General features: G+C 40.6%; 3 protein-coding genes and 1 non-coding gene across 6 annotated transcripts; 2 read left to right on the forward strand and 2 right to left on the reverse strand.

The window, feature by feature from the left end:
* Positions 1 to 3,468: 3,468 nt before the first annotated feature.
* On the reverse strand, positions 3,469 to 3,540 carry trnap-ugg (transfer RNA proline (anticodon UGG)). Its single transcript has one exon. It is a non-coding gene; the product is annotated as a tRNA-Pro (tRNA).
* Positions 3,541 to 5,386: 1,846 nt separating this feature from the next.
* Positions 5,387 to 14,483, forward strand: septin2 (septin 2). 2 transcript variants are annotated; one of them, XM_053438865.1, is made up of 13 exons: positions 5,387 to 5,542; positions 6,492 to 6,534; positions 7,365 to 7,479; positions 9,217 to 9,303; positions 9,530 to 9,653; positions 9,786 to 9,920; positions 10,066 to 10,183; positions 10,528 to 10,629; positions 10,807 to 10,952; positions 11,499 to 11,582; positions 12,554 to 12,614; positions 13,071 to 13,158; positions 13,403 to 14,483. In XM_053438865.1, the coding sequence occupies exons 2-12, from the start codon at positions 6,511 to 6,513 to the stop codon at positions 13,146 to 13,148; spliced, it is 1,074 nt and encodes a 357-aa protein (XP_053294840.1). In that variant the 5' UTR covers positions 5,387 to 5,542; positions 6,492 to 6,510; the 3' UTR covers positions 13,149 to 13,158; positions 13,403 to 14,483. The 2 variants fall into 2 exon arrangements, with proteins under 2 accessions (XP_053294840.1, XP_053294839.1); XM_053438864.1 differs by lacking the exon at positions 5,387 to 5,542 and adding an exon at positions 6,282 to 6,395.
* A 1,016-nt stretch (positions 14,484 to 15,499) lies between these two features.
* Positions 15,500 to 22,150, reverse strand: stk25b (serine/threonine kinase 25b). The gene is made up of 11 exons (XM_053438866.1): positions 21,728 to 22,150; positions 20,763 to 20,993; positions 20,587 to 20,643; positions 20,354 to 20,462; positions 19,057 to 19,214; positions 18,139 to 18,324; positions 17,645 to 17,790; positions 16,988 to 17,093; positions 16,835 to 16,906; positions 15,961 to 16,097; positions 15,500 to 15,854 (listed from the first exon to the last, which is right to left on the reverse strand). The coding sequence occupies exons 1-11, from the start codon at positions 21,755 to 21,757 to the stop codon at positions 15,815 to 15,817; spliced, it is 1,272 nt and encodes a 423-aa protein (XP_053294841.1). The 5' UTR covers positions 21,758 to 22,150; the 3' UTR covers positions 15,500 to 15,814.
* Positions 22,151 to 22,957: 807 nt separating this feature from the next.
* mffb (mitochondrial fission factor b) lies at positions 22,958 to 27,877 on the forward strand. Of its 2 annotated transcripts, none has more exons than XM_053437433.1 (7): positions 22,958 to 23,113; positions 23,762 to 23,983; positions 24,244 to 24,422; positions 24,951 to 25,048; positions 25,184 to 25,354; positions 25,485 to 25,560; positions 25,994 to 27,877. In XM_053437433.1, the coding sequence occupies exons 2-7, from the start codon at positions 23,767 to 23,769 to the stop codon at positions 26,123 to 26,125; spliced, it is 873 nt and encodes a 290-aa protein (XP_053293408.1). In that variant the 5' UTR covers positions 22,958 to 23,113; positions 23,762 to 23,766; the 3' UTR covers positions 26,126 to 27,877. The 2 variants fall into 2 exon arrangements, with proteins under 2 accessions (XP_053293408.1, XP_053293409.1); XM_053437434.1 differs by having other exon boundaries at positions 24,957 to 25,048.
* Positions 27,878 to 27,931: the final 54 nt, after the last annotated feature.

The following is a 27,931-nucleotide window of genomic DNA, read 5'->3' on the forward strand; positions in this document are numbered from 1 at the left end:
AAACATAAGTTTCAGCTCTTATTTGTGGTTATTTTTCTCCATTTTAAGAAAATTCATAGACATAACAATAAATAGTAAAAAAAAACACAGTATTTAGCATTTTTATGTGCACAGAAAAACATTTCTAGAAACTCTAAACCTAATAATTTTTCATCGGTTCTTGCCTAATTATGTCGCCACTAAGTGCATTCAGCTTGTTTACATGTGAGGCAATATACATCCTTTCATATGGACATGAGTTGATCATTTTAACATAAACAAATAATCCAGGAATCCAGGAATCTCTCTGGAAAGGGATATTGACACTAAATAGATTTCCATGCTGAAATAAAATAAATGTATATTCAAATTGTCCTGCTTTTAAAATTTAAAAATAAATCAAATTGTTGTCTATATTCGTTAGATGTCCCACGGCTAACTATATTCAGTCAAGTCTAGGAGTGAGGAAAAAAAGGCATCCACTTTATCAACACATACATTTTAACTTGTCACAGTCTCATAATTGTCAAAAAAGTTCACGGTACCAGTCTGAGGCCTCAGGTCCTCATGGTGGCCCCTGGCTCAGGTTGGCATGTTGGGCTTTTCTGCACAACATGGTCAATCCCAGGTTGAATTCAGAATGAATTATACCTTTTTAAATTACTGATGAACTTTGGTTTGAGCGACTTAACTTCTCCCACCCCCAAGGTCTACACTGGAGTTGTGCTATTGTATAATAAACTGGTGAATGGCTTTCTATCTGATTATGTGGAAAGTTCAAATGCACTCACACTTCAAATTTTGTCATTTCAGCTCCAAATAAATTCACTGAAATCCAAAACCCGCATTGAAGTCTGACAAGAGTCCCTGACACTCCATTAGGAGACATTTCAGGGGGAAAATCCCCAAGATTTTCATTGCTCCGGGGGGATTTCTCTAAATCTTGTGCTTATTCTCGTGATACTTAGGAAAAGTTAAGCAGTTTTAATAGCTTTCCTCTTGACACATTGATGGTGGAATATGCTGCGGCTCTGTGGCAGATAGCTTCAATCCTGAGGAGCTGAGCAAGAGAGGTAGGGAGGGAGGGAGGGAGAGAGAGAGAGAGAGAGAGAGAGAGAGAGAGAGAGAGAGGGGGGGGGGGGGGGGGGGGCTGCTAGTCTCTGCCTGCCTCTACACTTTCATAAGGCCCCATCTAGGCTAAATTAATGCACTTCCTCCAACATCTGGGGATAAAACCTGAGGAGCACATTATCAGCCAGCTTGTGATACAACCGAGTCAGCAGTCAATGAGATACATTTGCAACCAGGCATTTGTCAGCGACTCAGTGCGACAGAGGCAGGAGATTTAAAATGTCCTGCAGTAAATTAAGTGCTGCTGGAGAAGTGAAAGGTGCCGGCTAAGCAGGCGGCCGCTTACTTTAAATGACAGACGGGGTGATGATGGTGTGGTGATGGAGGCGGCGGGGAACTGAACCCGGGTAAGAAGTGATAGGGTTTCTGAGTGTGGCTGTGCTCGAGTAGATTTAAAAGGGTTTAATGTTAAAGTTCTTTGACAGAAAGGGTTCTGAGTCACAGGTTGGAACAGAGAAGAGGTTTCAAACAGAACAACACCATGAAGGCAGGTGTAAGACAACAGAGGTCAGTTTCAGGCGGACAGGAAGTCAACTCTTCTGCCCCCTACTAAAAGGCAGAGAGGTTTTCTAGCTTAAAGAAGGAACATTAATCTGAGTCTTGGTGATTGAACAGACCCTGATTTTTTTATTACTTCATTCCTTTCTTACCTCCCTCATCTCTCTCTTGTTAAGCTCCATGTTTATAGAATTGTCTTTGCAAATATTCAATTTAACTTTTTGCAAAGACAGCTGTAGTATTTACGTCCTTTTAATTGAGTTTCTTACTTTGCAGAGACATGAAATTTGATAGGAATCTTCTTTGACTGAGCTGTTATATATATATATATATATATATATATATATATATATATATACAGGGCCGGGTCTAGGCAGGGGCAAGAGGGGGCCTGGCCCCCTCAAATAAATGTTGTGCCCCCTCAAACTAAATAGGGTTAGGGTTAGGGTTAGGCACAATGCCCCCTCAAGATTTGTGGCTGCCACCTCATACATGCCTGTCTAGACCCGGCCCTGTATATATATATATAAAAAGAAGAAATAAAGGATTCCACAGGGCCTAACATAAGAGCTCTTGAAGCACTTTAACAAGAGACCACTGAATTCTCAGTGAAGTACAAGGTGAGCACTTACAATTTAAATCATTAGCAACAAGCCTTTAACGCACCCTCTACAAACATGCAACATCTGTGTGTGGTTTAACTGTTTTTATATATCGTAAATGCAATGACCCATAAAAAATAAGAGAATAATATAAATAAAGGGTAGTATGGTATTGATTCACTTGCATGTTACCAATTTCCGCCAGCAATTTCTTCCGGTTGACGCTTGTAATGTAGCGTGTGAAATGAAAAGTAATGTGGTTTCACAGAAAGTGGAAATAACATAAAAAAAACACTGGTATGGTCCTGGAGTGTTATCACTCTCCCTTGCTTCTTCTCTCTGAGAAACAGGATTACAGCATCCGTTTAATAAACTGGGAATGATCAAAAACCACTATTCTCATTCATAGCAGAACAGAAGCCCCTTTTGCCATATGAAGAGCGTTGGTGCAGGAAAGAAGCCCTTAACATATATAGAAACTTGCACACTGAAGCCTCTACAAATGACAGAGCGTGGTGCCACTAAGAGGCTTATGGAAATAATGGGAGTAGTGTAGCTCCTGGGGCGATGATATGCTTGCGGCAACAGAAAGGGACAGAGACTGGTATTTACGGAGATATCTGCCGGTCCCGTGTTAAGCGGAGCAGTGGCCGTCCTGAGCCAGACTGGAGGGAGGGAGGCAGAGATGCTGTCACAACAGCAAGCTCAGATAAGCCCCAACTGGGCGAAGACAGAAAGGCATTAAGTGAGCATATTTTTTAAGTCGTCTGATGTTCCTCCGCCGCCGCTGGAGAGTGAGCCTGTGTACTTAATAATAAGGATAGGCAGATGCTTAAGGGCCACAACATATGACTGAATACATGTGTAAGCATGTTTTTTCAGCTCTTGGATTTCGGATGAGTTGCCCTTCGGCGCAGGTGATGCTGCGGAACAATTTTTCAATTTTTTCTCAAAACTGGTAACGTGTACTCAGGCGAACTGCACCTTACTGACACTATATGTCTACTATAAGAAGTGGGACACCATACTCAAGCTCACTATTGAATTTAAGAGATTACATAATCTGTGCAGTGTACATGAAAATGTCCCTTGTGCACAAAATAGCATGTATAGCTAGAAATATAAAAAGGAAACAGGAACTCCTAATTGTTATAAGGCCGGAAGTCCAGAGGAGATTGCTCGGTCAATCATTTTTGATGTTATTAAGGCTAAATCTACATTCCAAGAGAGCTACAGAGAAAAGAAGTGGAAAAGTATTGGGCTCGTCCGGGATTTGAACCCGGGACCTCTCGCACCCAAAGCGAGAATCATACCCCTAGACCAACGAGCCACATACATGTAAGTAATAATGTAGTATTTTTAAACCTGGTGACCAATATTTGTATTGACTGCAGTGATTTCTAATTACTAAGACAGGGAGGAAAGCATTATCCCTCACTAGCAGTTCTAGCTAACTATCCTAGTCAGAGCTAGCATTAGCTTAATCTGCACGGGAAAAGATCCTGCTAGCTTTCAAATAAGCTTTAAATAGCAAAGGGCCCTTTCATAAACGTTAGCTGTTGCAGCTGTAGTAAATATATCTCCCTTCATTTTGATTCTATCCAAGAACAGCAGTTGTCCCACTGGTGGTTTATTTGTTTTAACATTGTTCAAAGAATCGTCCTGAATCCTTCACAAGGGGCCTTAGCACCCTCTTCTGGTCGTCTATCATCAATGCAGGTTAAAATGAACCAACATTGAATCAGAATCAGAATCAGAAAGTATTTATTGCCAAGTAGGTTTACACCTACAACACACATAAGAAAAGCAATATAAAGAAACAATACATATTTACTCACCATTTACTTCTTATTTACTCCCTTTTTCTAATATTTATACAAAGTAACATTTATTTAGACATAAACATATCTAAATAAAAATATATAATAGATAAAAGATATAAAAAGTGAAGTAAAAAGTGAAATGCAAGATGCAAAACATCTTGCATCAGGCACTGACAGACAGTGAGGCCCTATTGAAATTGTAAGGATTATTATTATTATTCAGGCAAATGAATTGGCTTTTTGAGGGTTTTAACAGTCTCAAATTCTTACCGAAAGGAACCACGAAACAACCGACACACAGATTTACTCAAATTAAGTATTTTTATGTGCAACCCAAGATTAGTATTTGCGTATTATAATACAAAAAATTTTGATTTACTTCTTGCGCAGAAGTGGACTGCGCAACTCTTGCGCAGAAGTGATCTGCGCACATCATTAATTTAATTTATGTTTATAATTTCACCTGCTTTTTGTGAATTAACTCTAAACTGTTCTTATCCCAGTCTGTTGCAAAACAGTGATGTAACAAAACTGTAGAAACCTAAAGGATCTATTCATTAATGTACTTGTAAGCAGAGAACTGCAATATTCCACCCAGGATATTCAAATCTCTAACATTATTATTCTCAAATCTCTAATATTATTATTCTCAAATCTCTAATATTATTATTCTCAAATCTTTAATAAGTTACAAAACATAGTGTGTCAAACTGCAAACTAAGGCTGGGCAAGAGAACAATATCAATAAGTACCACAATTAAATTTTCTTTGTAGCGATATAACGAATGTCTGAAATATAATGATATAATACTCATGCATTGTGCAAGCACAGTGAGAAGATACATCACATATTTGATTGACCACAATCAAATATGACCAAGTGTTTGTTAATACGATTTATCCTGATATTCATCAATACAGACTGATGTGAACATGTTTGATCTTGATACCATTTCGGCCACAACTCAAGCCCTACCACAAACTATTCTAACACTGAACTTGTCAACTTGTCATTCATCAACATTTTTAAATGATAAATGAAGATAAAGTTGGAGTTGCAGGCTTTTTGAGAACTTCCACTATTCCCCTCAAACACCACTGTTGTTAATAAGTGTGTTTTAGTTGCAATTATAATATAACAGTGTGTTTTGGTTGCAGTTATAAGAATATCAGTGTGTTTCAGTGAAGTTGTAGTTGCAGATATAATAATAACAGTGTGTTTTGGTTGCAGTTATAATAACAATAGAGTGTTTTAGTTGCAGTTATAATGATATCAGTGTGTTTCAGTGAAGTTGTAGTTGCAGTTATAATGATAACAGTGAGAGATCGGTGTCGGTGCTGAGCTGCTGCTGCTGCTGCTGCTCCTCTCGCCCAGTGCATTGTGGTCTGTGAGCTAAAAGGAAGCTGCAGCAGCGGAATCTGAAGAATTCGAGGTGTCCGCCAAGTCTCTGCTGCTCACCGACCACTTCCAGTCCGTCTGTAGCTCTGTGCACCGTCGGGACTGCAAAGGTAACGCCGCCGACTCCTCTGGTTCATCTCTTATTCATCACCAAGTTGCGTGTGGCTCGCTAACATTAGCTCCGTTGAAGTGAACATCCTGCAGTAAGAGAAGCTACTCGGCTAGTTAGTGGTTAACGCTAAGCTAATACCAAGTTTCTGAGCAGCTAGCGGAGGCTGTTAGCTGCTGTGGTAGCTTGGATTTGAGCTAGTTTTGTTAGCTTTTCCACAACTAAATTACAGCTGAAGTGTCTCTTTTCCCCCAGACTGATGTAGCATCAGCTAATTTCCGCCCTCGGGCTCGTTACCGTTAGGAAAATAGCCGATGCTAATTAACCGGTTGATCAACATTTCAATACAAGTGAACGGAAGAACATTAGCTCAATCAGTTTTAATTAGCATTCACATTTTTATGGAGGATCTGGGTTAGCAGTACATCTCGAATTAGCTCAAACTAGCTTCTAAACTAACTGGGACACATCCTGTGTAAGAGCACTTCATATTGTCTCTTTCATTCTCGTCTGTTGCTGTGGGTGTGTTTCTGCTAGTTTCAGTGAATCAGGATGTTTGAATCGAAGACACTGAATGACACACACATAACACACACACAACAACTAGTAACAAAGCAGCAAACATATGACACCAGTGTGTAGACGCTGGGATAAATGGCACAGACATTTTTTAATCTCTAATCCTCACATCATAGTGTTGTACAGCTGTGATGCAGCAAGCAGGAAAAGCAAGGCAGTTTTTTTTTTTTTTGTCAGTGGTGAGATCGAATGGGTGTCACAAAACCAGACTTCCTGTCTCCCACAGTCAGGCCTGTGAGTGTGTGGCTGCATGAACTACCGGCTTTACACAAAAGGTTCACACAGGAGAGGATTGTAGTAAAACGAAGATGATTGTTGTTCTCCTGTTGTGTGTTTTTCCTCAGTTTCTGATGTAGTCTGTTTTCTTTTAGGTTGAACACGGAGAACAAAATGTCTCAGGCCGACAAAATGAAGGTGAGTGCTGGAACACTGAAAAAAAGATGCTTCATCTGAACTTCCTATGTCTGATCAGCGTCTGTGTGTCTACTTCAACAGCTCAGCGTTGATAATGATGAGAAAGTAAGGTGGTGTGTTAATGTTTGGCCACTTTTCTAAGGATTAAAACCTGGCTTTAGGTGTACAGATTTTGCTCTGAATGTCTCCTTTTGATTCAGTCCAGGATTTCTGCTCTAACTCGACGTTGCCGCTCGGTTCACTTGGACATTCTCTGCCTCGCTGCTTCTCTCGGCTTTGCTCCAACCACAAATATTAGTTACTTGGTGGAGCTGCTCTTCCTCCACATGACTTACTGATGTGGCTTCATGCGAGTCGAAATGCCTATAAGCAAAACAGGAACACAGTGTTTATCTGTCTTATCAGTCATGACCTTTGCTGAAAGGAAGGTTTATAAATAATACAAAATGGTATGGTTTAAAACAAGCAGGCTTAACATGGAGCAGGTACATCTGTGATTGAATTAAACAGTGTGTAGCAGAGTCACAGGGTCTGTTGAGTCGCTGTCTGTAGTAAATAGCCATAAACACTGGCGTGATTGGTGGAAGGTATTTTGCAAACAGATGGCAGAGAGGTCACAGCTTCCCTCCCTAAAGACCCCGGTTATTCATGAACAGATGTCTCCTCTGTGATCTCTACTCCAGCACCTATAATTAGTTATGATATTATCAGAACAATGTTTGGCTGAAGTGATGATTCTGTGCAGTATTTTCTCTGAGCTTTTAATGTCACCAAACATTATGACTATATTTTTACTCGCATGTCTTTGTGCTCGACGTGTCCTTCTCCAGCAGGGCCAGTTCACCAACCCTGAGACCCCAGGGTACGTTGGATTCGCCAACCTGCCCAATCAGGTTCATCGCAAGTCAGTAAAAAAAGGATTCGAGTTTACATTGATGGTTGTAGGTGAGTGGGTGATTGCCGTTTTCAAATGTTGTCCTATTCTTCTTGGTACTATGTGACACTGTGTGGTACTATGTAAATTTGGAGAATATAAAGATAGTGCATCTCTGTGATAACACGTTTCAAGCTCGACATCTTCAGTAAACGTTGACATCTGAGGAACAATTTCTTTGGCTTGTTTGAATCTGTATTTGCGAAGAATTAAAGGTGGAACCTACAGTATGCAGTTTCTTGCTGTTGTACATTGTCTTTACACAGTGGCCTCTACATGACAATTTTAAATTAAAACTCTTTCACCTCTGTAGCTCCTTTTGTTTGTATATTGAGAGCACTTTGCTGGTACTGTCTTTAAAGCTGTGTTCAGAAATACTCAGCTGTATCATGTGCACAGAGGCATTGTGGGCAGTGTAAAATGGCAGATGTCACATCAGTGTAGTTGCTCAGCTGCTGTCAGCACAGCAGCAGTGTAAACTGCTGGATGGGAGTGCTGTGACTGTGTGAACCTCTGTGCTTGTTGATAGGGGGGAGGGTAGGAGCGCCCCCTGAACGCTGCTCATCCTTTTGCTTTAAAATAAACCAGAGTGGAATGTGGCCTGTGGGCCTCGAGGGGCTGATTCATACAGTGTGGACAAGGCGTGCTCGTCCAGCTGCTGCAAGAACACTCATCGAGGGCTTCTAAACCTTCTGTGTGTCCCTGTTGTTACTATGTTCTTAAATAAATAAGTGTTTTCTCGCACACTCAGATAGTTGCAGCCCCCCTCGTCACACAAATGATGTACAAATGAAAAAATGTCTTCCTGTAGCGTGATAAATATATGTGAACTTAGTTTTTCCATCATCTTAGGCAAATTGCCAGTTTTTAAGATGTAGCAAAAAACGTCTGTAAATCTTTTGCCACGGCACTGGTGGGAATCATAGTAGCAGCATTCCTGGGTCAAGCACACAGGCTTTAGGCAGATTGTTTAGCATCTGTAACATGAGAATTGAGGAACTTGTTTTCTGAAATGTTTTGCATGTTAGTTTCCTGTTTGCTGCTGTTGCTTGGGCTACATCGCTGCTGTAGTTTTAGTTAATTAGAGAAGTAGAACAGATCTTGTCCTATGTTTTCAAATGGGACAGCTTTTGACTCTGCTGACTGTGCCAGTAGGCAAAGATTAATGATGTCCTTTCTACTGATTGGAACATTTATCTATTTGTGTTCATGTGCATTAACTCACATAAACTCTCGAGATTTTCATATGCCTTTTTATTTCTTTTGGTGTCGTATCCAAAAGATTTGAATGTGCAGCCAGTCACAATTTGTTTCGGTCATTCACAATAAGATATTCAAATAAAATCAGTCTCAAACTACTCACTGTTCATTTTAACATGGGTGAAACTAAGCAGTCTTCCTCTTGTCTCTGCTACTGGCTGATTATCAACATCCACCTGACATTATTCTGTAAAGAATAATGGTGAAGTCAGATTCAGTTGTTCAACAGGATAGATCCCAACAGTACTATGTTGATACAAATGTTCTGTGCAGTGAGAGGCCGAGTGTGCGTCACAAGCAGACGTCTCGTTTCCTGCAGCGAACTGATGTCTTTGTTCTTTTTTAAGGTTGAAACTGAAATCTGTTTATTTGAAGAAGTTATCTCAAAACAGAACATTCTTTTGAAAGTCTCTGATTTTAATCCTGATTTCTCAGACTGATGTTTATTGTGTGATGATTCTTATATGTTTTTCCTCTGTTGTCAAAAGGTGAGTCTGGACTTGGAAAATCCACCCTGATCAACAGCCTCTTTCTTACTGACCTTTACCCCGAGAGAGTCATACCTGGAGCTGCAGGTAAAGTAACCCCTCACACGATTTATGCACAAACCACTGCTAGGCTTTCTTGCAGTGTATGTATGATTTAATTACTTTTTTTATCCAAATGCTCCTTATTTGCAGCTTTTTCTGAGTTTTTTGCGAACAACTTGTTTTAAAAATACAAAATGAACAAAGTCAAACAGTTTAGTAAGAAATCCTGAACCATGTTCTTATATTTTGTTATCTATTTTCCTTCCAACAGAAAAGATAGAAAGGACGGTTCAGATCGAGGCGTCCACTGTAGAAATTGAGGAGCGAGGAGTGAAGCTCCGTCTCACGGTGGTAGACACACCAGGATACGGAGATGCTATCAACAGCCAGGACTGGTATGAAAACCTTTTTAACCGTGGTTTAATGTTGTAACTTATAGCAAGAGGCGAATGTTTTCTCCATGTGGGCTTTTGAAATATTATTGTAAATACTGTGTGTTTAATGTGAACTATATGTTTCTAATCCAGTTTTAGCACCATTATCAGCTACATCGATGACCAGTTTGAACGCTACCTCCATGACGAGAGCGGTCTGAATCGTAGACACATCGTTGACAATAGAGTTCACTGCTGCTTCTATTTCATCTCCCCGCTCGGCCACGGGTGAGTCCTACCCCACAGCTCGCTCATAAACTGAATACAGTTCAGTTAATACACTGAAGTTCCACTCTCTGCTTTTCATTAAATCCTTACTTTAATTCCTTTGGCTCATTTTGACCCTCAATCTGTCTGTTTCCTGTCTGAGCAGCCTCAAGCCCCTGGACGTCCAGTTCATGAAGGCCATTCACAACAAGGTTAACGTGGTTCCTGTCATCGCCAAGGCCGACACTCTCACCCTCAGAGAGAGGGAGAGGCTCAAGCGCAGGGTGAGAACATGAGCTGTCCATTGTTGAGGGTACTGTATTGTTGGTACAACTCCAAAAAATTGGGCTGGACATTTTCCAGACTTTGACCTTTTTAAATTATGAAGAACGCAGCAGGAAATTGTGGTAAAATGTGCGGAACTGTCAGTGGAGGGGAGGCATAGAGGTGGAGCATGCAGGGGGCACGACATCACTTGACCTCTGGAAAAAGACCTGAGTTTAGTGCATGTCTGAAAGCAGCTTAACTATGTCGTCTTTAGTAGTATCTCTGATGTCTTCACTACAAAGAGAAGAATAGTTTGTCATTTGTCCTGATAAACTGTGTTTTTCACTGTTTTCTTTGCAAGATTCTGGATGAGATCGATGAACATGGTATTAAGATTTACCACCTTCCTGATGCTGAGTCGGATGAGGACGAAGACTTCAAAGAGCAAACTAGGATCCTGAAGGTAAACTCTCTAAAGATAAGTGGATGTTTTTGCTGCCACAGAAATAAAAGCAATTCTGTATCCTCCAATACAGTTCCATTCAATTAGGGCCAATACGCTTGTGATGTGATTATGATAAATATTTGTGTGGGCGGTTCATCCTTGGGAAAAGACGCATGAGATTCTCCTCTTCTCCAGGCCAGCATCCCGTTCGCAGTTGTAGGATCCAACCAGCAGATTGAGGCCAAAGGGAAGAAGGTGAGGGGCCGTCTGTACCCCTGGGGAGTGGTGGAGGTGGAGAACCCAGAACACAATGACTTCCTCAAGCTGCGGACCATGCTGATGTGAGTGGTCCAAGAGCGAGAGGAGGCTCAAGTTTTTCCTCTCTCCCTGAAATTTAATTTTATTCTGTTTTCCTACAAAATCCGGTTGAAGAAATAGCTATGTATTTACAATTATCGACACTCTTTGCCAGAATGTATTTATCCACAATAAGAAACATTATAACTCTGCCACTAGCTTTTATGTGACTTAACTTGTATACTTCACCTATTTGGTGATATTGTTATATTATTCTTTGTACTTGTAACTTTGGAGCAAGATCTGGCACAAGCATTTCCTTTGGGATTATTAAAGTTCTAACGTAGCTTTTAAGTTGCGCTGCAGTTAAGGCAAGAAAGGACACAACATTACGTAATATCCAAAGTGATGCAACACACATGACCAAATTTTTTGAAACATTAGCATTATGATGTGGTTCAGAAAACGTTGGGTAGTATAAATGCACGTGAACTCCCTAACCAGTCCGCCTCTATTCCCCACGTCTGCAGTTTTCAAAAACGTCCGTGCACAAGTATGTAATAGTTGTTGAATTTTCCACCTCCCGACAGAACCCACATGCAGGACCTACAGGAAGTGACCCAGGACCTGCACTATGAGAACTTCCGCTCAGACCGCCTCAAGCGGGGTGGCAGGTTGTCCTCCCATGGTTATATTCTGCCTCTGTCTCCTGCGTACGTACTTGTCTGTCCGCTTGCTTCTCTGCACCTCCCCCCTCAAACAGCAAACCTCTGATAAGAAATGATAATATTTCCAATACAGTTAGACGCATTGAAAAAGCCTAGTCACACACACACACACACACACACACACATACACACACGTTCATAGAAACATTTTCATTAAACATTTAGTGATGAATAATGACTGGACCATTCATTTCCTTCTTTCGATTCATATAATATTGACCTAGTGTCAGTTCTGTAGTGCAGTAGCTCTAACTCATCAGTTTGCATGTTAACCACACCAGTTAGGTTGTGGTATTTGGGTCGTGGTTTTACCTGGTTAGTCGGTAGCACGTGTAGTTTGAGATGCGTAGATATTTTAAACAGGATTTCTAAATGTTTCATTTAATATAGTGTGGATACATCATCACTTAACCCCCAACGTAGACCGAAAAGGTTCTTTTAGACTTTCCTCCAAAGCCAACCCAAGGATAAGAGAGTGGTTTTACTGTCTTCACAATTGCCTCGCCATCTGTCCAACGATGGCTGGTCTTGATTTGTCCAATCCCATGAGTGGACTGTGGAGGTACTGTTTGTCTTCATTCTGGGGGAGGTAACGCTGTTCCCCTGACTTTCACTGCTTCTCTCTTCTCTGTAGTTACTCGTTGTAGATTTCCACTTTCTTACTTCTTCCTGCAAAGAAAAACTCCACTAACCCACTGACCCTTTTTCTTCCACTTTCTCAATGTGGCGTTTGTCATGTTTGCCTAATGATTAGATTAATAAGGCTCTAACGCATACACACACAGATACCCAGCTATAACCTCTCTCGTTGTGCATTTAACCGAGTTGTAATGATTCATGTGTTAATTGGGAGTTCTTCTATAGAAATATTACAACAAACAGTAACATGAAAGTAATAACTTGTTCCATCGATACAGAAACGGACCGGAGCCGGAGGAAATGGACAAGGATATGATCCTGCAGGAGAAGGAGGCTGAGGTGAGACATTTCAGACACTATTGAGAAATTCATTTCTCCTCATCTTGCTCTATTGTCCAGATTTCTTAAAGGGATAGTTTGACATCTATAATAAATATGAAATAGATTAGTATGAAGACTTTTTGAACATCTGTTTCTCCCTGTTTATGCTAAGCTAACTGGCTGCTGGCTGTTGTCAAACAAATACAAGATTTCTGTTTTATTTTTGTAACTCAGAATACTGTGAAGCTGCTAAATTATTCATGTTCACAGTTGGTTTCTGTCCAAGCAGTCAATGAAGGAGCAGTTGTTTCTAATCAATAATTTACAGCTGGCAGACAGATATTAGTGATAGTACATTCAGCCAGACTGTCAGATCAAATTAATTAAAGAAACTATTAGCTGTCTAAGTGAATGTGTCTGGTTTGATGTAAAGTCGCGTTTCCCTTTATGATAAATGGTGATGTTCTCCCACAGTTGAGACGGATGCAGGACATGATCACCAAGATGCAGGCCCAGATGCAGAAGCAGGGAGACGGCGAGGGGGACGTGTGAAATGTCCATGGTAGGAACCTAAACCATCTATACGCTCAGCATTGACATTAAAGCTGTGGTTATGTTTGATGGATCGGTGCTCAAGGGCAGGAACAGCAAGCATGAACTAGGCTTAATGCAGACATTGCATATTTCACTTTGTTCCCGGAAGCTTACTTTCCTACGTTTTTAACTTGAATATCTAAATGAAAGTGTTAAAAAAAAATCCAGAAATTTTAGTGATAATGTGTATTTCTTTCTCTTTTCCACTGTAGGTGTTTGAGCCACCGCTCATGTCTGACCAGAGAGGAGTGACTCGTACTGATTGCCACTATCTTCATTCAGTCCCACATGGGATCTGGAGTTTTTTTTTAAATATACATACAGTAAGATATATTCAAACAGTGTTATGGTTATATATTTACAAACGGTTCTATTTCTTTTTTTATGTTTTGTTTGTTTTTTAAAACTTATGCCAGTTACTCAAATGAAGTCATGTGACCCATCTTACAAAAATTGTGAAGTATATTTTTTAATACAAATCCATTGGGATCTTCTGTTACTTCTCCAGTTTGTCCTTAACTTTCTTTTTTTTGCTATTGAGAAAAACCAAAGTATTGGTGCTTGGATTCAGTGCGATTAGTCCAAAATCATCTCATGCTAAGTAGCATTAGCTGTGAGGGCGCTTCATTGGGAGACTCAACTATGGTGAAAACTCATAGCAGAAGCGGCTTTTCATTTCATCGTTTCAACATTCATTTAGTCAAACATGATTTAAGATAACTACACGCTTCCCATCATATAGGGTTCACTCTGCTCAGCGTTATGTTATCTCACTCGTATGCATGCAACTCTGTCGGCTCCTCCCTTATTTTACCCTCGAGTGCAGTTCTCAGATCAGTGTCATGAAGTACAACTGCCCCGAAGTGTTGTTTAGCTCTGTTTGAGTTCGATCTGAAAGAACCCCTTGACCTCCTACAGTCTTCCTGTAGAACTGACCAATGAAGGACAGACAAATTAGCTTTTTTTTGTTTTTATTTACTGTGACACACCTCTGTTTGGTGCATCTTTGAATTGGATGTATTTACCTAATATCTCCTCTCTATTGTAAAGTGAAGTCCTGTGCCAGGGAGCATCTGTTTCATTGAGATTTATGGAATCAACTTTCATGTGTCCCGACTGCTGAGTACCTTCTGGTTTCCATGGCCACCCGACGAGGTCAATGTAGCCAATGTTCCCCCCCACCAGCCAAGATGTGTTCCTGACATTCCTCTTTGTGCGGTTTTTATCCAATATTAAAGTACCAAATATTGTTCTTGATACATATATTGTAATAAAGGTTTTATTCAACTTGAACAGTCTTTCCAGAAAATTTTAATTTTATGATTTCTCAGTAAATACAATTTTAATAAACATGAATCTACCTTCTTATACAGATAAGCTCGTCGTAATCCTGTAATAAATTGTCTTGTTGCATGCGGTTCTTGATGGAGTGGTAATGTTATTAGTGCCTGAAGCTGCGCAACACATGAGTGTACACAGATCAGCTGATTTCCATGAGTAACTTCTTCAGACAGACAAAAACCACACATTATTTTTAGAAATGTATATAATACATGATAGTTTCCCAATCAGCCAAAATAGAGGAACAATTAAACAGATAACTTCTATAATTGTTGACTACATGAATATCCAACTTGCCTACAGCAAGGTTAGGATCTTACCTTGGTCTGTTTCTAAGCAAGATTACTTTTCGTTGCAGATTTGAATAGGGGTGGAGCCAAGATTTTTTAATATTTAATTTCCTTTAACGTTGGTAAAAAAAAGAAGAAGCCGTATTTCACATCTTCCCAGTGAATAATTGATAGCTCTAGATAGAAAAAACCAACATGTAGGGAATTGATATAAATTTGATTGATTGTAATGACTGTTGGGACTTGGAGGTGTGTGATCTAAGGGCCATTCTAGTTATTAACATGAATTATTTCTCCAGGTATTCTTAACTACTGACCATTGCATTTTACAGAATAATGAAACTCGCATGTCTGAACTAGAGTGAGGAGATACATTCTGAAAAGATGTCGGGTCAGTCACATTGGCTTGGTTGATTTGTTTTACACTGCACGAGTCTGTAATTAGAGGAAAAAATCTATGTGTCAGTGACAGGGTCACAAACTCTGCAGCTTATATTAACTGCATTGGGCTCAGGTTGGGTTGGGACTGAAACATGTGGCGCTGTAGAGTGTGAGCATAAAGCAGACAAAAAGAACAGAATGGTTCAGCTACACAAGCTGCAATGGGAATCTCCAACATCCCATGTTGTGGCTCCTTTCTACGATAAACTCTTTTAAAGAAGCACATTGAAGACGAGACATTTTCCATAAACTTTATTATAGTTTTTTTTTTTCTCAACCTAACAGGTATACACAACGCTCTAAATGTTGTGGCTTTTTTTGTCTTAAATACTCTCCGCTCTTAAAGAAAAAACTGTAAAAATATTTAATTATAACTAATTAAAAGATCTCTTCAGGGACAGGACTAGGAAGGGAGTAAAGGTAGTGAGGAGGATGTGTGTGTGTGTGGAGGGGGGGGGGGGTGTTCTTCTGTGGTCCTTATCTGAGACATTGTGTGGGTCTGGGAGACAGAAAAAAGGGGCGACAGGTTTAAGTTACATCCAGCTGGGGGTTTCACCGCGAGGACGGGGTGGTGTTACCATTTAAAGAAAACCTGAAAGGACGACAGGAAGCAGATGGTCAGAATATAATGAAGACACGTTCTCTGTTGCCTAGTGACCGTCCAAATCTGACGGCTGGGAGAGCTGCTGCTTAATCACCTGCACACTCTCTCCATCATATGTGTGACGAGGCGGTCGGAGATGCCCGGACAGGACTCCTCCGCGAGGTTGAAGGCGTTCTCCAACTCCTCGATAGCTCCTACACCTCCGCCACTCGCCCGCCGCTTCTCCTTCAACTGTTGTTCAAGACAGATCAAGTAGAAAGGATTGTACAGAGAAAATGAGTGAATATTAAGGCTGTGCGATAAACAGATACAGATACTTTAGAATTACATGCCCCTCTTCTCTTTTCCGTTTTAATTTGACTGTTTAATACAAATGTGAACAGTTACTTTATTGTTCCCTTTTTTTTATCATGAAGATCTGGTTTTGAATTTGTATAATAAACACGTGGTTTTGAAGAATCTTCACATGTTTCCTGAAAACAAACCCAACCAGTCAGACATGTAATGACATCAGTAAGCCTCTCGGTAAATCTGATAAAAATCAGTGATGGTCTTCACGTGATAAAAAAAAATACAGCTCAGATCAAATCACTGTTGCAGCCCAGACACACACTGTTACCTTTCCCAAGGAGGTTATGTTTCCACCTCTGTCTGTTGGTTTGCTTGTCAGCGGGTTTATGCAATAACTACATAATGGATTTCCATCCGGAAACAAAAGGGCCGATCCAGGAAGTCTTTACCACTTACTTTAACAATGTGAGATTTTTAACTTTTTAAGTGGTTTCCCATTATTGGCAGATGTTTAAAATCTATTGAGTGATGTTCTAGTTATTAAAGCATTTTATTAATGCGCCAGGATGAAATGTGAAGTCCTGATAGCTTGAAACTGCAAGGTGTTTCTTTTAATCAGCAGAAATACAATTAAAAAACTAAATGTAATGTTTTACACCTCCAAGACTCACACATACCTCTCTGAAAATGGGAGTTACCAAAGCAGACAAGCATTGTGACTTAGGTTGTCGTTTCACCAAGTCTCCTGACTGCAAAGGGGAGAAAAGGGTGTTAGGAAAAAAACTAAACAATAGATATGACTGTGTATGTATTTGCTGGATGTGTCTTACGTCGGAATCTGTGTGTGTGTAGCCCTTCTGTAACTTGTTCATAGAGTTGGGTCTGACCGTGGGGAAGGTCCACATGGGACATGTATCCACGTCACCATCAGCATCCCTAAAAAATGTGAGGGGGGCGAATTAACAGGAGACAAAATATTTACATACATGAGCAGCACCATCATAATCTCACATATAATGAATCAACAAGCTTGTATTCGTGAGCACTAAGGAAATGTATCTATATCGTATAATATGTATTCATACACATGTGAATTATCCTGCAACTTGATTGGTTGAGGTGAGCAAATATGATCACAATCTCTGCTTATGTTTTTTGAGTTTAACAATGGCCATAAAGTCACATTATAATGTCACACGGAACTGTTGTCATGTCATAATTTCAGGTTAGACATTTGGGTTGTGTCACAGTTAAGGTTTGAACTTTGTTATGACCAAAAACACGTTTTGTGAGGTCACAGTGGACTTGACCTTGGACCACCAAAATTCAGATAGAGAACATTTTGACCAAATGTGAAGAAATCACATGACCAAGAATGTTTTTTCCTCCTGTCTACATGAATAGAGAGAAGGTCATAACTGCTTGTGTGTGAACAGATACTTGAAAAAGTGTGGATGTATATAGAATGTATGTTACTCGACACTCACATATCTGAGTCATCAGAGCTGGATTCCTCCCCGTGTCCCTCTGACTTCCAGCGTCGGTAGCGGTCAATCAGCTCTGTCAGGTAGGCCGTCTTCTTGGTGTAACGTGTGATGAACTTGTGCTTCACAAGCTCTTTGGCGGTTGGCCTCTGCCGAGAAGGAAGAATAGAGAAGAATGAACACTCAGTGAGAGTGTTATCAGTAGGTTCTATGACTGGAAGAAGAACTAGCTGGAATCAGCTGTCTAGTTTTTACATCATAAGCGAAGAACATATTAGCACGTTACTAGAAAATATGATTTTGATCCTGTTTGAATATTTGGAAAAGTACATAAGAAATTCTAATTCCAATTAAAGCTTGGACAAGCTTATCTAATCACAAAAGGTGTGGTAGGCCTTACACCAGAACAGCAGTGCAAATCTGGAATAAATTTCCAATTTTCTAATTTAATTAAGCCCAAACAAACACGTCAGAACGCCTGACCAATTTGTACTTACAAAACGTGGGTCTTTATTTAGACAAGCCTCCACAAACTCTTTGAAAGGTTTGCTGTAAGGCCCATCCAGGGTGGGAGGGGTGTTTTTGGGGATGAGGAAGAGAACCCTCATGGGGTGTAGGTCAGAGTTGGGAGGTTCTCCTTTGGCCAACTCAATGGCAGTGATGCCCAAGGACCAGATGTCCGCCTAAGTGGGAGAGAAAATCTGATAGTTAGGTGTGAGCTCATATACACTGGATATTGTGAAAGGACCTTAAAATATAGAAGTTAAAATGTGTATCAAATCATTCTACCCCATGCGTAAAAAAAAACCTTCAGTGCCACCACCAATGACAAAACATTATCACCTGATGTTCTACCAAAGTGAAAAGCTTTGATCATTTTTATCCAGATTTTCCACTCACTGACAAAAGCCCCACATCGGGGGCAAATCATCATTTAATCGGCTGTCGCCAATCGCTCTGTGTGAAATCTCTGAAGACGTGACTTGAGGGGCTTGCCGGCACATCACAGACTCTGACTAGACTTGGACGGGGTGAAGGTAAATGTACTGATGAGATGCCCCCTGACCTTTTACACTGCACATGTCTGTGATTGAAGAAAACAAACAATGTGTCAAAAAAGGCAGGATGTCACTGTAAAGCAGAGGGATCGGTCGGACTCGTCTCTCCTCACATGTGTTTTCTTGATCAAAAGTACTTGAGAGACCAGACTTATTAGTCGGGGGTTTCTCCTGATGAACTATTGTGTAGTGTGTGACCCCCTACTGACAGTCTGCATGTAGCATGAACTCTCAATGACTGCGTGACTCCTGATCGCAAGTCAGCAAGTCTTGTATTATGAACTTGGCATCATCTTTTAACAACCTAAGCAAAGTACAGTTAAACCGTCTGTCGTCTCTTGTCCACTGGGGCCTCACCTTGAAGTCGTAAGCCGACTGTTTGATAACCTCCGGAGCCATCCAGAAAGGTGTGCCCACAAACGTGTTCCTTTTAATCTGGGTGTCTGTCAGCTGTCCTGCCACCCCGAAATCTGCCAGCTTCACTTCGCCCTGCTCCGACAAGAGCACATTGGCAGCTTGGAGAAGGGCAGACAAAGAAAGGATAAAAGTCAAAAGGCAAGAACAAATAAGAATCAGTACAGGCTTGTTTTCTGTGCGTGGTTCATTAGATTTGCTAAACACACAGCATCAATAAACTTGTCAGCGCTCATGAACAATGTAGTCCCATTTGGGATTATAACATAATTGGATGATAAACAGTATTTAAAGTGCTGTTGCTTATTAAATCTCCTACAAGGAACTTTTCATTTTCATTGATTTTGGCATCTCTGTGGACAAAGTCTGTTCTCCCTGATTGTCTCATTTGTTGTTGTAAGTCATAAAGAGGCTGCAATAATAAGACTGTTACCTAACAAGTTCAAAACTCCTTGTTGTTGCTTTAAGGCCAATCAAGTGTAATTTCTGAAAATCCTTCATGAAATGTTGTCGAAATGTAACCAGCCGCTTTCAGAACATTACATGTAGCAGATGGATGAAAAGATGGACTCAGAATTCTTCTATATATATATATACATACATACATACATACATAGATAGATACATACATACACACACATGACAAAGTCCTCTCTCTACTTTCATTGTAGCAAACACCACATTCACTCTCTATGGATAATACACCACACACTGTTTTAATATTTGTAGATCTGCCAACTTGACAGCATTACTTTTGTGATTCTCTAATATTTAACAACATCAAATTATCTTTTTTGTCAAATTTGAGCCCAACTTCACTATGTTTCAACTCACAGATGGTGTTAATGTATTGTTTTACATCTTCTTAGCATATCTCTATGTGTGGACGTATTCTGTGTGTCCAGCATCTGGTGAAAACTGGATGTGCATACTGTTTCTCAGCAGCTTTGATCATTCCTTCATGCGACTGCTCAGTCAGCCTTTAGTGCAGCATGAACTGTACTTGCTGATACAGGATGCAGAATCACAGCATTTTAAAGTACAAGTCTCTCTATTCTTAATACTGCAAACTTCAAATTAGCTCTGAATTAAGGCTTTGTACAAGGACGAGACTGTAAAACGATATATTAACTGATGATAAAGAGGAGACAGCTGGTGACTATTTCCATCTGAATGTTTGCTTTGTGTATGTTTTGTAACTTCTGTACAGTTCTCAATGCATGAAGAGAGTGCTTATTACCTTTAATATCTCTGTGAATCTTCCTCTCAGAGTGCAGATACTCAAGACCCTTTAGTATTTCCCTCAGTATTGTTGCAATGTACGTTTCTTCAAGAGGCCCTGGACGGAGCTAGAGGGATAAAGGCACACAATATACCAGGAGAGAATTACAAGAGCAAGTCAGATTTAGCTTCTACCACTGTAAACGTTGTGCAAAACATTGTAAGCAGCAAATAAAGGAAGAAGCCTCGTACCAGATCCAAAGCAGATCCTCCGCCTAAATATTCCATGATAATCCACAACTTGGTCCCCTGAGACGAAAAAAATATATATGATTAAAGACTTGTACAGCACTGTGTGTGTGTCTCTTCATGTTGTAACTGTGATAACCTGCGCATGTGTTGCTCCAGAACTTGTGTTATCAACTCACCTTCAGGTATGATCCATAATACTTGGTAACAAAAGGACTGTCACACTGGCTCAGCACTGTGATCTCCTGCTGGATGTCCTCGATCTCGTCCTCAGCCTCCTCCAGGTCTATGATTTTAATCGCCACCACTTCCTTTGTGCGGTTGTTGATGCCTTTGTAGACCTCTCCAAAGGAGCCCTTCCCAATCCGCTCTTGCTTGGTGAAGTACTCCTCAGGGTCCAACCGGGTATTCTGGATCAGGGACAGCAAAGAAGGCATATCATGATGACATCCCTTGTAGTATGATTTGTATGTGAGTGTTGCTGAAAATGTAAACAGCACAGAAACAACTTGGTTCACATATGATTGCTTGATATAAAGTTTACTTTGAATTGGGAATTAGATATAGCGGTTGTCCTACATTTAATTGTAGTCCACTGCTGATATATAAAGATGTTGGATGATTAACCTTTCCTATCTGTGTCAATGCTCATGATTCAGTCAAGAGTCCATATAATTACTCATATAATTATGTGGACTCTCCATCCAATGTGCTGAGATGTAATGCAAGAGGCATTACACTTGAAAGTTAAGTGCTTTTCTCTCTCTATACCAGCAGGAAATCAGTCGTGATTACACTGAGTATGAAGCACACACACAATATATAAATATATATATATATATATATATATAGCTGCTTGTGACATATAGCATCAGCTGCATGTGACAACTGTAACTCAAAAGCAATGGAGGCTCTTTAAATGTATGATGCTATGAAACATACAGTTTGTCATTAAGTGTTTTTCAAATGTTGATGCTGACAATGGCAGGAAGATAGAACAGTTCAATGAATTCATGTTGGTAATGAGAAGGATGTTCACATGATGCCTCAGACCCCCACCTCATAGCAAAGCTGACGGTGATGGGGGCTCGCCCTGTCTGGGAGCAGAGGAAGGGAGGTGACAGTATAAAGAGGGTTAGTGTACCTGGTTCTGCATGTCTCGAAGGTGAGCCATCCCCTCGGCAGGTTGGGACAGGGTCAGCCACAGCTCTCCTGTCTCCTCAAGTGTCCTGCTGCTCCTCTCGGGCTCTTCCTCCCCTTCCTAGCGGTCTCCGGAGCTAGCTAGGTGGCTAGTCAACCAGATAAACACCCAATCTGCTGCCTTTAACGGGGCTGTCACTCCGAGCACTGTTTTCGGCCTCGAGTCCGACCGAGGAGCGAACAGCCCGGCGACACGGCGAGCTACTGACCGAGAGACTCCATGAATGTCCGCGGTGGTGACCGAGGAGGAAAGAAAGCTCCTTCCGCGTATTAATATTTAATTCATTTCAAGGAACGCTTCGCCTGTTGTTCATTTGAAGCTTGAGGAGGACAAAATAATGGCCCAGACGCACGACGCATGCGCGGTGCTGTCGCACAAGTTAGGATTGTGGGAGTTGTATTTCCAAAGTGACACCTCCGATGAGGCGCCTCCAACTCAAGATTTCTTCTTCATGTGTTTGCAGCTACTGATATTTCCCACCGAATTGTTACCAATTTAATAATAAAATCAATAAACTTTATTTATATTGCACTTTTCAAATCACATTTACAACGTGCTTCACAACAAGCACATATTTAAATAAAAATAATGGATAATATATATAATAAATGTAAAAACATAAACCAAAACATTTAATGTAATATCTTTGTTTGGTTTTGTAATAATTATTTCAATTACATTAACTGCTGTGGAACAACACAGCATTGTCCTTATTCTAAAAACGTAGTATTGAACTTTCTACAAAGATTTAAATTTATTTTATGAACATGGTATATTTGGGTTCTTGAGCTATGACTGAAACATTGAGGAAGAAGCTTTTTTTAAATCATAAATGCATTAATTATCTTTGCAAAAATCTATATAGGTTACAAATGCAAATGTTCTAGTCAAAAATCTGTCAGATCTGTTTTCCATGATGATCTTAAAGAGTATTTAAAAGGGTTAAATCCTGTAACAACAAAAAGGCCATGAAACAGTAACCGCAAAGTACGTTAACCGCAAAGTTTGTTTTATTGTCAGATTGTTCGACACGTGCAAGTGTGATCAATAAAGGTTTATTTAAACTCGTTTCAGCGTTTCATTTATGTGCGCTCGTTTCTTAACCCGAGCGGTCCCTGTGGGGTGTCCCTCGCTTTTACTGACTACGTAGCTCATAACCTCCGCCCCTCCAGACAGACGGGGTGTGTGTTGGCAGAAGCTCCTCACTGGCCCTGAGCGGTGCGTGTTTCCGTGTCGCTCGTCCTACTTCCCGGTTAATGCCGCTAATTTTACAGAATAAACGACCTTTTGACACATGCCATTTTAAACCCTGCTGTTAAAACCCTACCGGTAAGTAGCCGCAGAAGCTAAAGCCGAGCGAAGCCATAAATAGCTGGGGTTAGCGCCCGCCTGCTGCTACAGACAGCCTAGCTAACGTGTTATGGTAAAGTCAACATCTGCTAATCGTAGCAGCTAACGCTTCTCAGACACCAGCCTAGTAACATTAGCTTGATATTAGCTAACGTACATGCTTAGACGTGGCGTCCTCTGTCTGTGGGATTTCATTCAGGGACATTATAGCCACGCGACAACACCTGCCTCTCCTCATGTCGAGTTATGTAATTTAATGCAATACAACGTATTGTTCTTTCTTGTGTGAATGACTTGCTTCGGCTGCTGCTCCACAAACCTCCTGTCCTCAGGCTTACTCGGTTATTTAGGGGACGTGCCCTACAACACGAGCCAGAGATCGTCATGTGGAAAGCACCACCTGCCACTGAGCCGTTTGGAAAATAATACATTCGCCATATTATTACATTTAAATTAAACACAGTTACACTACTTTGTTTGGATTAGTGAAATCTTAAAACCAGAGACACTGCAAACCTGCAGATCTCACACTTATGAGCTTATTGTGATGATTTGTTTACCCCTGCCACTGTGACAGCACCATCTCTACTCTATTTCAAGTGTTTTTCCACATCCTCCCATTCACAGGCTGGATGAGTGTGCCAACCTTCGGCCCCCCCTCTGCAGAGGCGGCTGAGATAAACCGCATCCACTATGAACTGGAGTACACAGAAGGCATCAGCCAGCGCATGCGGATCCCTGACACGCTGAAGGTGGCCTCAGAGCACCAGAGAGGGTCCTTTCCGCTTGAGCCACCCATGCTCACTCAAACAACCATGATGCAGGTTCCTGAGAGGATTATTGTTGCAGGTGAGGACCAAAGACAGGACATCAGTAACAGGTTCCATAGTAGGAACACAGTTTGTGCCATGTATGCATCACCATATAATGTGCTGGATAAAGCACATAAATGTTCTGGACATTTTAGCTCCATATCAGCATACTAACTAAAATGCATTTTGACCTGGTGCTGGGAGAAATACTGAACCCAGAACAAGCACTCAACTGAGCCACTATCACCCATTGAAAGCTGGAACTGTGATCGCCTGTCCTTGTCACTTCATTCACAGGTGACAATGATGACCCTCGATATTCTCGTCCAAGAGATTTAGACCTGATTCAGTCCATCCCTCCTGTGGACCTCCTGAGCATGAAGACCCCTCCGCGTGTCCTCACCCTCACAGAGCAGTCACTGGACTCTATGGAGACCGAGCAAACTGCCTCCTCACAGAGCACTCCCAGCCAGACGGTAAGGCTCACGTCAAGGTTTCTTAACAATGTTCTTTATACTTCTCATTGCCATATAATTGCTTTAATTGACTGTACTTGAGCAAATTGTGGTGCACTACTACAAAATGTATATTATATAGTATTGTTCTGTAATTTCACTAATTAATCACATCTGTAAGTTTTACCATTAAAATATTGTAGACATAATAACATTTAGAAATTCATCAGTTTATGTGGAGGTGTGTGTAAACCCTACAGAGCAGAAAGTTGTTTTGAAGATGAACAAAAATGTATATAATCCAAATAGGCCTTGTTATATGTACTAAATTGATGTGTCCTCAAATTAGGTTAATTCTTGACCTCTTTGCTTTATAGTATCATATAAAAAGCACCTTTAGGTGGAAAGGTATTCAGCATTTAAGAATCCAGAAAATCTGCTTAACTTGTTCTAGATGATTGTGCAGCACAATGTGTGTCACTAATCCTGCTATGACATGGAGTTACTTAACATTTAACCTGATTCTGACATTTTAAATGTTTGTATCAGTCACAGGGCCGCATTCATGCTCGTTCTCGAAGGGAACGTAGTGCGAGTGAGCACATATCTGGCCGCCATAGCGTTCAGGCCAGCAGAAGTGATATAAGGTAAGAAAACCTCTACATCTGAGCTGTTAAGTTCCATTCAGAAGTTATTGTCTGTTATTTTTCCCTTCACTCTTGGTTAGTTTAAGAAAATATCTAATTTCTGTATCTTTCTGCCCCCACTCACTTCTCTGCCAGCATCAGCCCGTCCCCCTCTGTTCCCCCAGTCCGCTTATGTCCCCCCCTCTGTTCCCCCGAGGATGCAAGCATCAACCTGTTCACAGCTGCTGGGGTCCTGTCTTACATCCAGTCAACAACACGCCGGGCGTACCAGCAGGTCCTTGAGGTCCTGGATGACAGCCACCGCAGGTGTCTGTTCTTTGTGAAATTCTCTGAACTCGCTGTGATCACAAAGTTTCTCAGAAAAAAAGAGCTGCTTACTGTGGTGAAAATTCATGAAGTTGAGATAACTTTAACTGAAATATGTTTATCTCTAAAGGACACACCTGGACTTGGCCCTGGATATAAACTCTGATGAGTCTGGCTTAGTGGATGCCTCCTCACTACGACGACAGGTAATTCGTCTCATGGGCTGAAATGTCTGCTTTAGGTGACATGTCCTTCCTGTCCTTCCCTACGCCTTTGGTGTCGGTAATTTTTCCATTGTGAAAATGTTCTCATGTTGTGTTAGGTCTAATGTTTACAACTGTGAGGGTGCAAACAGTGTTGGTACGCTGATGAACCCCATGACGGGCTGCTTTGGCGGAACACTGGCAGATCAGTGACAGTTGGCATTTTCTCTTGTATTTGTGCGGTTTATTATAAATTGATCTGAGAACAGATAGTCCCATGAAAAATTTGTATCGTGTTATACTTGGAATTTAAATGAAATCCTAAATAACGTCAATCATAGATAGAAACTTAATCATATCTCACCCAGCTCCAGCATGGACACAGCAACATCACTTGTACACTGAGAAAACTTCTTTATGTTTGTATGATCATCAGATTGTGAAGCTGAACCGGCGTCTGCAGCTTCTTGAGGAAGAAAACAAAGAGCGCTCCAAGCGAGAGGTGATCCTCTACTCTGCTACTGTGGCGTTCTGGCTCATAAACACCTGGATCTGGTTCCGTCGCTGAGGTAGAACAAGGGTGAGCCTCCCAAAACACTGGAAGCCATTAAAACAAGGGGGGCTCCTAGAATTTAAAGGTAACCACAGGAAACTTTATAAACATTGGTAATGTCCCAAACCACAACCCTGTATGTTTGTATAGCAAAATCCATGTTGAAATTCCAGCTGAGCACTGACAAGATAAAACCTGAGCCAGCACATGTAACAATGTTTACTATATCTACTCAATGTTACAAAATGTTACAATGCTGGACTGTATCTACCAACTGTTGCCACAGCACAGGGAACAAACTTTACTTTAAAGTGTAAAGTCTCTGTATTTCACTCCCGTATAAACTGGTAAACGACAAGTAAAACCCAGGACAATGACACAACAACTGACAGTCTCCAAAATGTTCGCATCTGCTCTGATGTAGTAAGAGATACTTTGTTACAACACTGTTGTTTGCTGAAGAGAATGTCAACCCCTGAATATGAAGATGATGATCTGAACATCTATGATGTTCACGCGTGTTTAAGAGAAACTAAATGTCAGAAATTAAAAACCTTTACCGATTTATTTGAGATTTTGTGGAAAGTGATGGGCAACATCTCAACTTGATAAACCCTTTATACTGCAACCACAGGTGTTACAGTGATGCTTATGATCTTTGTGAGAGTAGTATGCACTCAGTAGAGAACATACCTCTGCCAAGGCCCAACAATCCCCTTGAATTCAAGATGCAACAAATTGCACACACTCATAGATATTAGTTTCCTAAATATGCTCCCAAAAAATGTTCATCAAGCTTCATGAATTATTCTGAAACCAGTGAAAATATATATTAAAAATCTCTATCTCACACTTGTAAAAAAAAAGTGGGAAAAATATCCCTGGATCTGCGTCACATGTAAAAAGTTTTTCTGACATTATCCCATCCCCCCCCCATCAACTTTCACGCAAATCCATTCAGTAGTTTTTCTATAATCTTGTTAAAAAACAGACAATCCAACCAATCAGTTAACAAACAAACAGACATGAGTCTTTTTAGGATAAGAAGGATTAGATTGGAACAAGTATTTTGGGAACCAAGCCCCGAGTTCACATGACCAAACCTCACACGTGACCTGAAGTTCATCAATTTGGACAAAAAAGTTATGATTCTCAAAGTGTCAAAATAAAATGTCTAGATCTAGAGGTGCCATAACGTTGACCCTGAATGCCCCATGACCTTCTTGTTATCCAAAACATTTGTGTACAGTACTTGAATAGCCTAATGTTGCAACGTTGTAGTCTTGGAAATCATTATTTATTATTCATCTCTGTGGCCATGCCATGCCCAGAGATTGTCATCTGAGCTTTATGAAGTGGCAGCAGAACTTCAGGGCATGGTACTGGAGGTGGTAGTTATCAGTGTATTAATTATGTATTTCCATTCTGTTTATAAAGTTTCGACTTTGTTTTTCCTTAGAATTTGACCTCTCCTTGTTTTCCACTAAGTTACCTACAAGACTAAAAAAAACAAGAGCATGGACTTTGTGGTTTTATCATCATACAGTGTGATGTAAATCTTAGAGCTAATGTAAGGTCATGTGTAACAGACGAATATGTATATGAGATATTGATGTCATTATTTTTGAAGAGCGTTGTGTTATTTTTTTTCATTTTCTGTACTTATCACAAGAAGCTGGAGTTTTAAGTTATTATTGTTTACTTTCTTTGTAATATAAGAGCACATTCATTGTAAATATTTTTGCTGTAATAAATGATGGATGTTGACCCATGTCTCTGTACAACACTGCCCCCTGCTGTTGTGTTGGCTCATGTGCAACA

The sequence above is a fragment of the Pleuronectes platessa genome, chromosome 13, assembly GCF_947347685.1.
Source record: "Pleuronectes platessa chromosome 13, fPlePla1.1, whole genome shotgun sequence".
NCBI lineage: Eukaryota > Metazoa > Chordata > Actinopteri > Pleuronectiformes > Pleuronectidae > Pleuronectes > Pleuronectes platessa.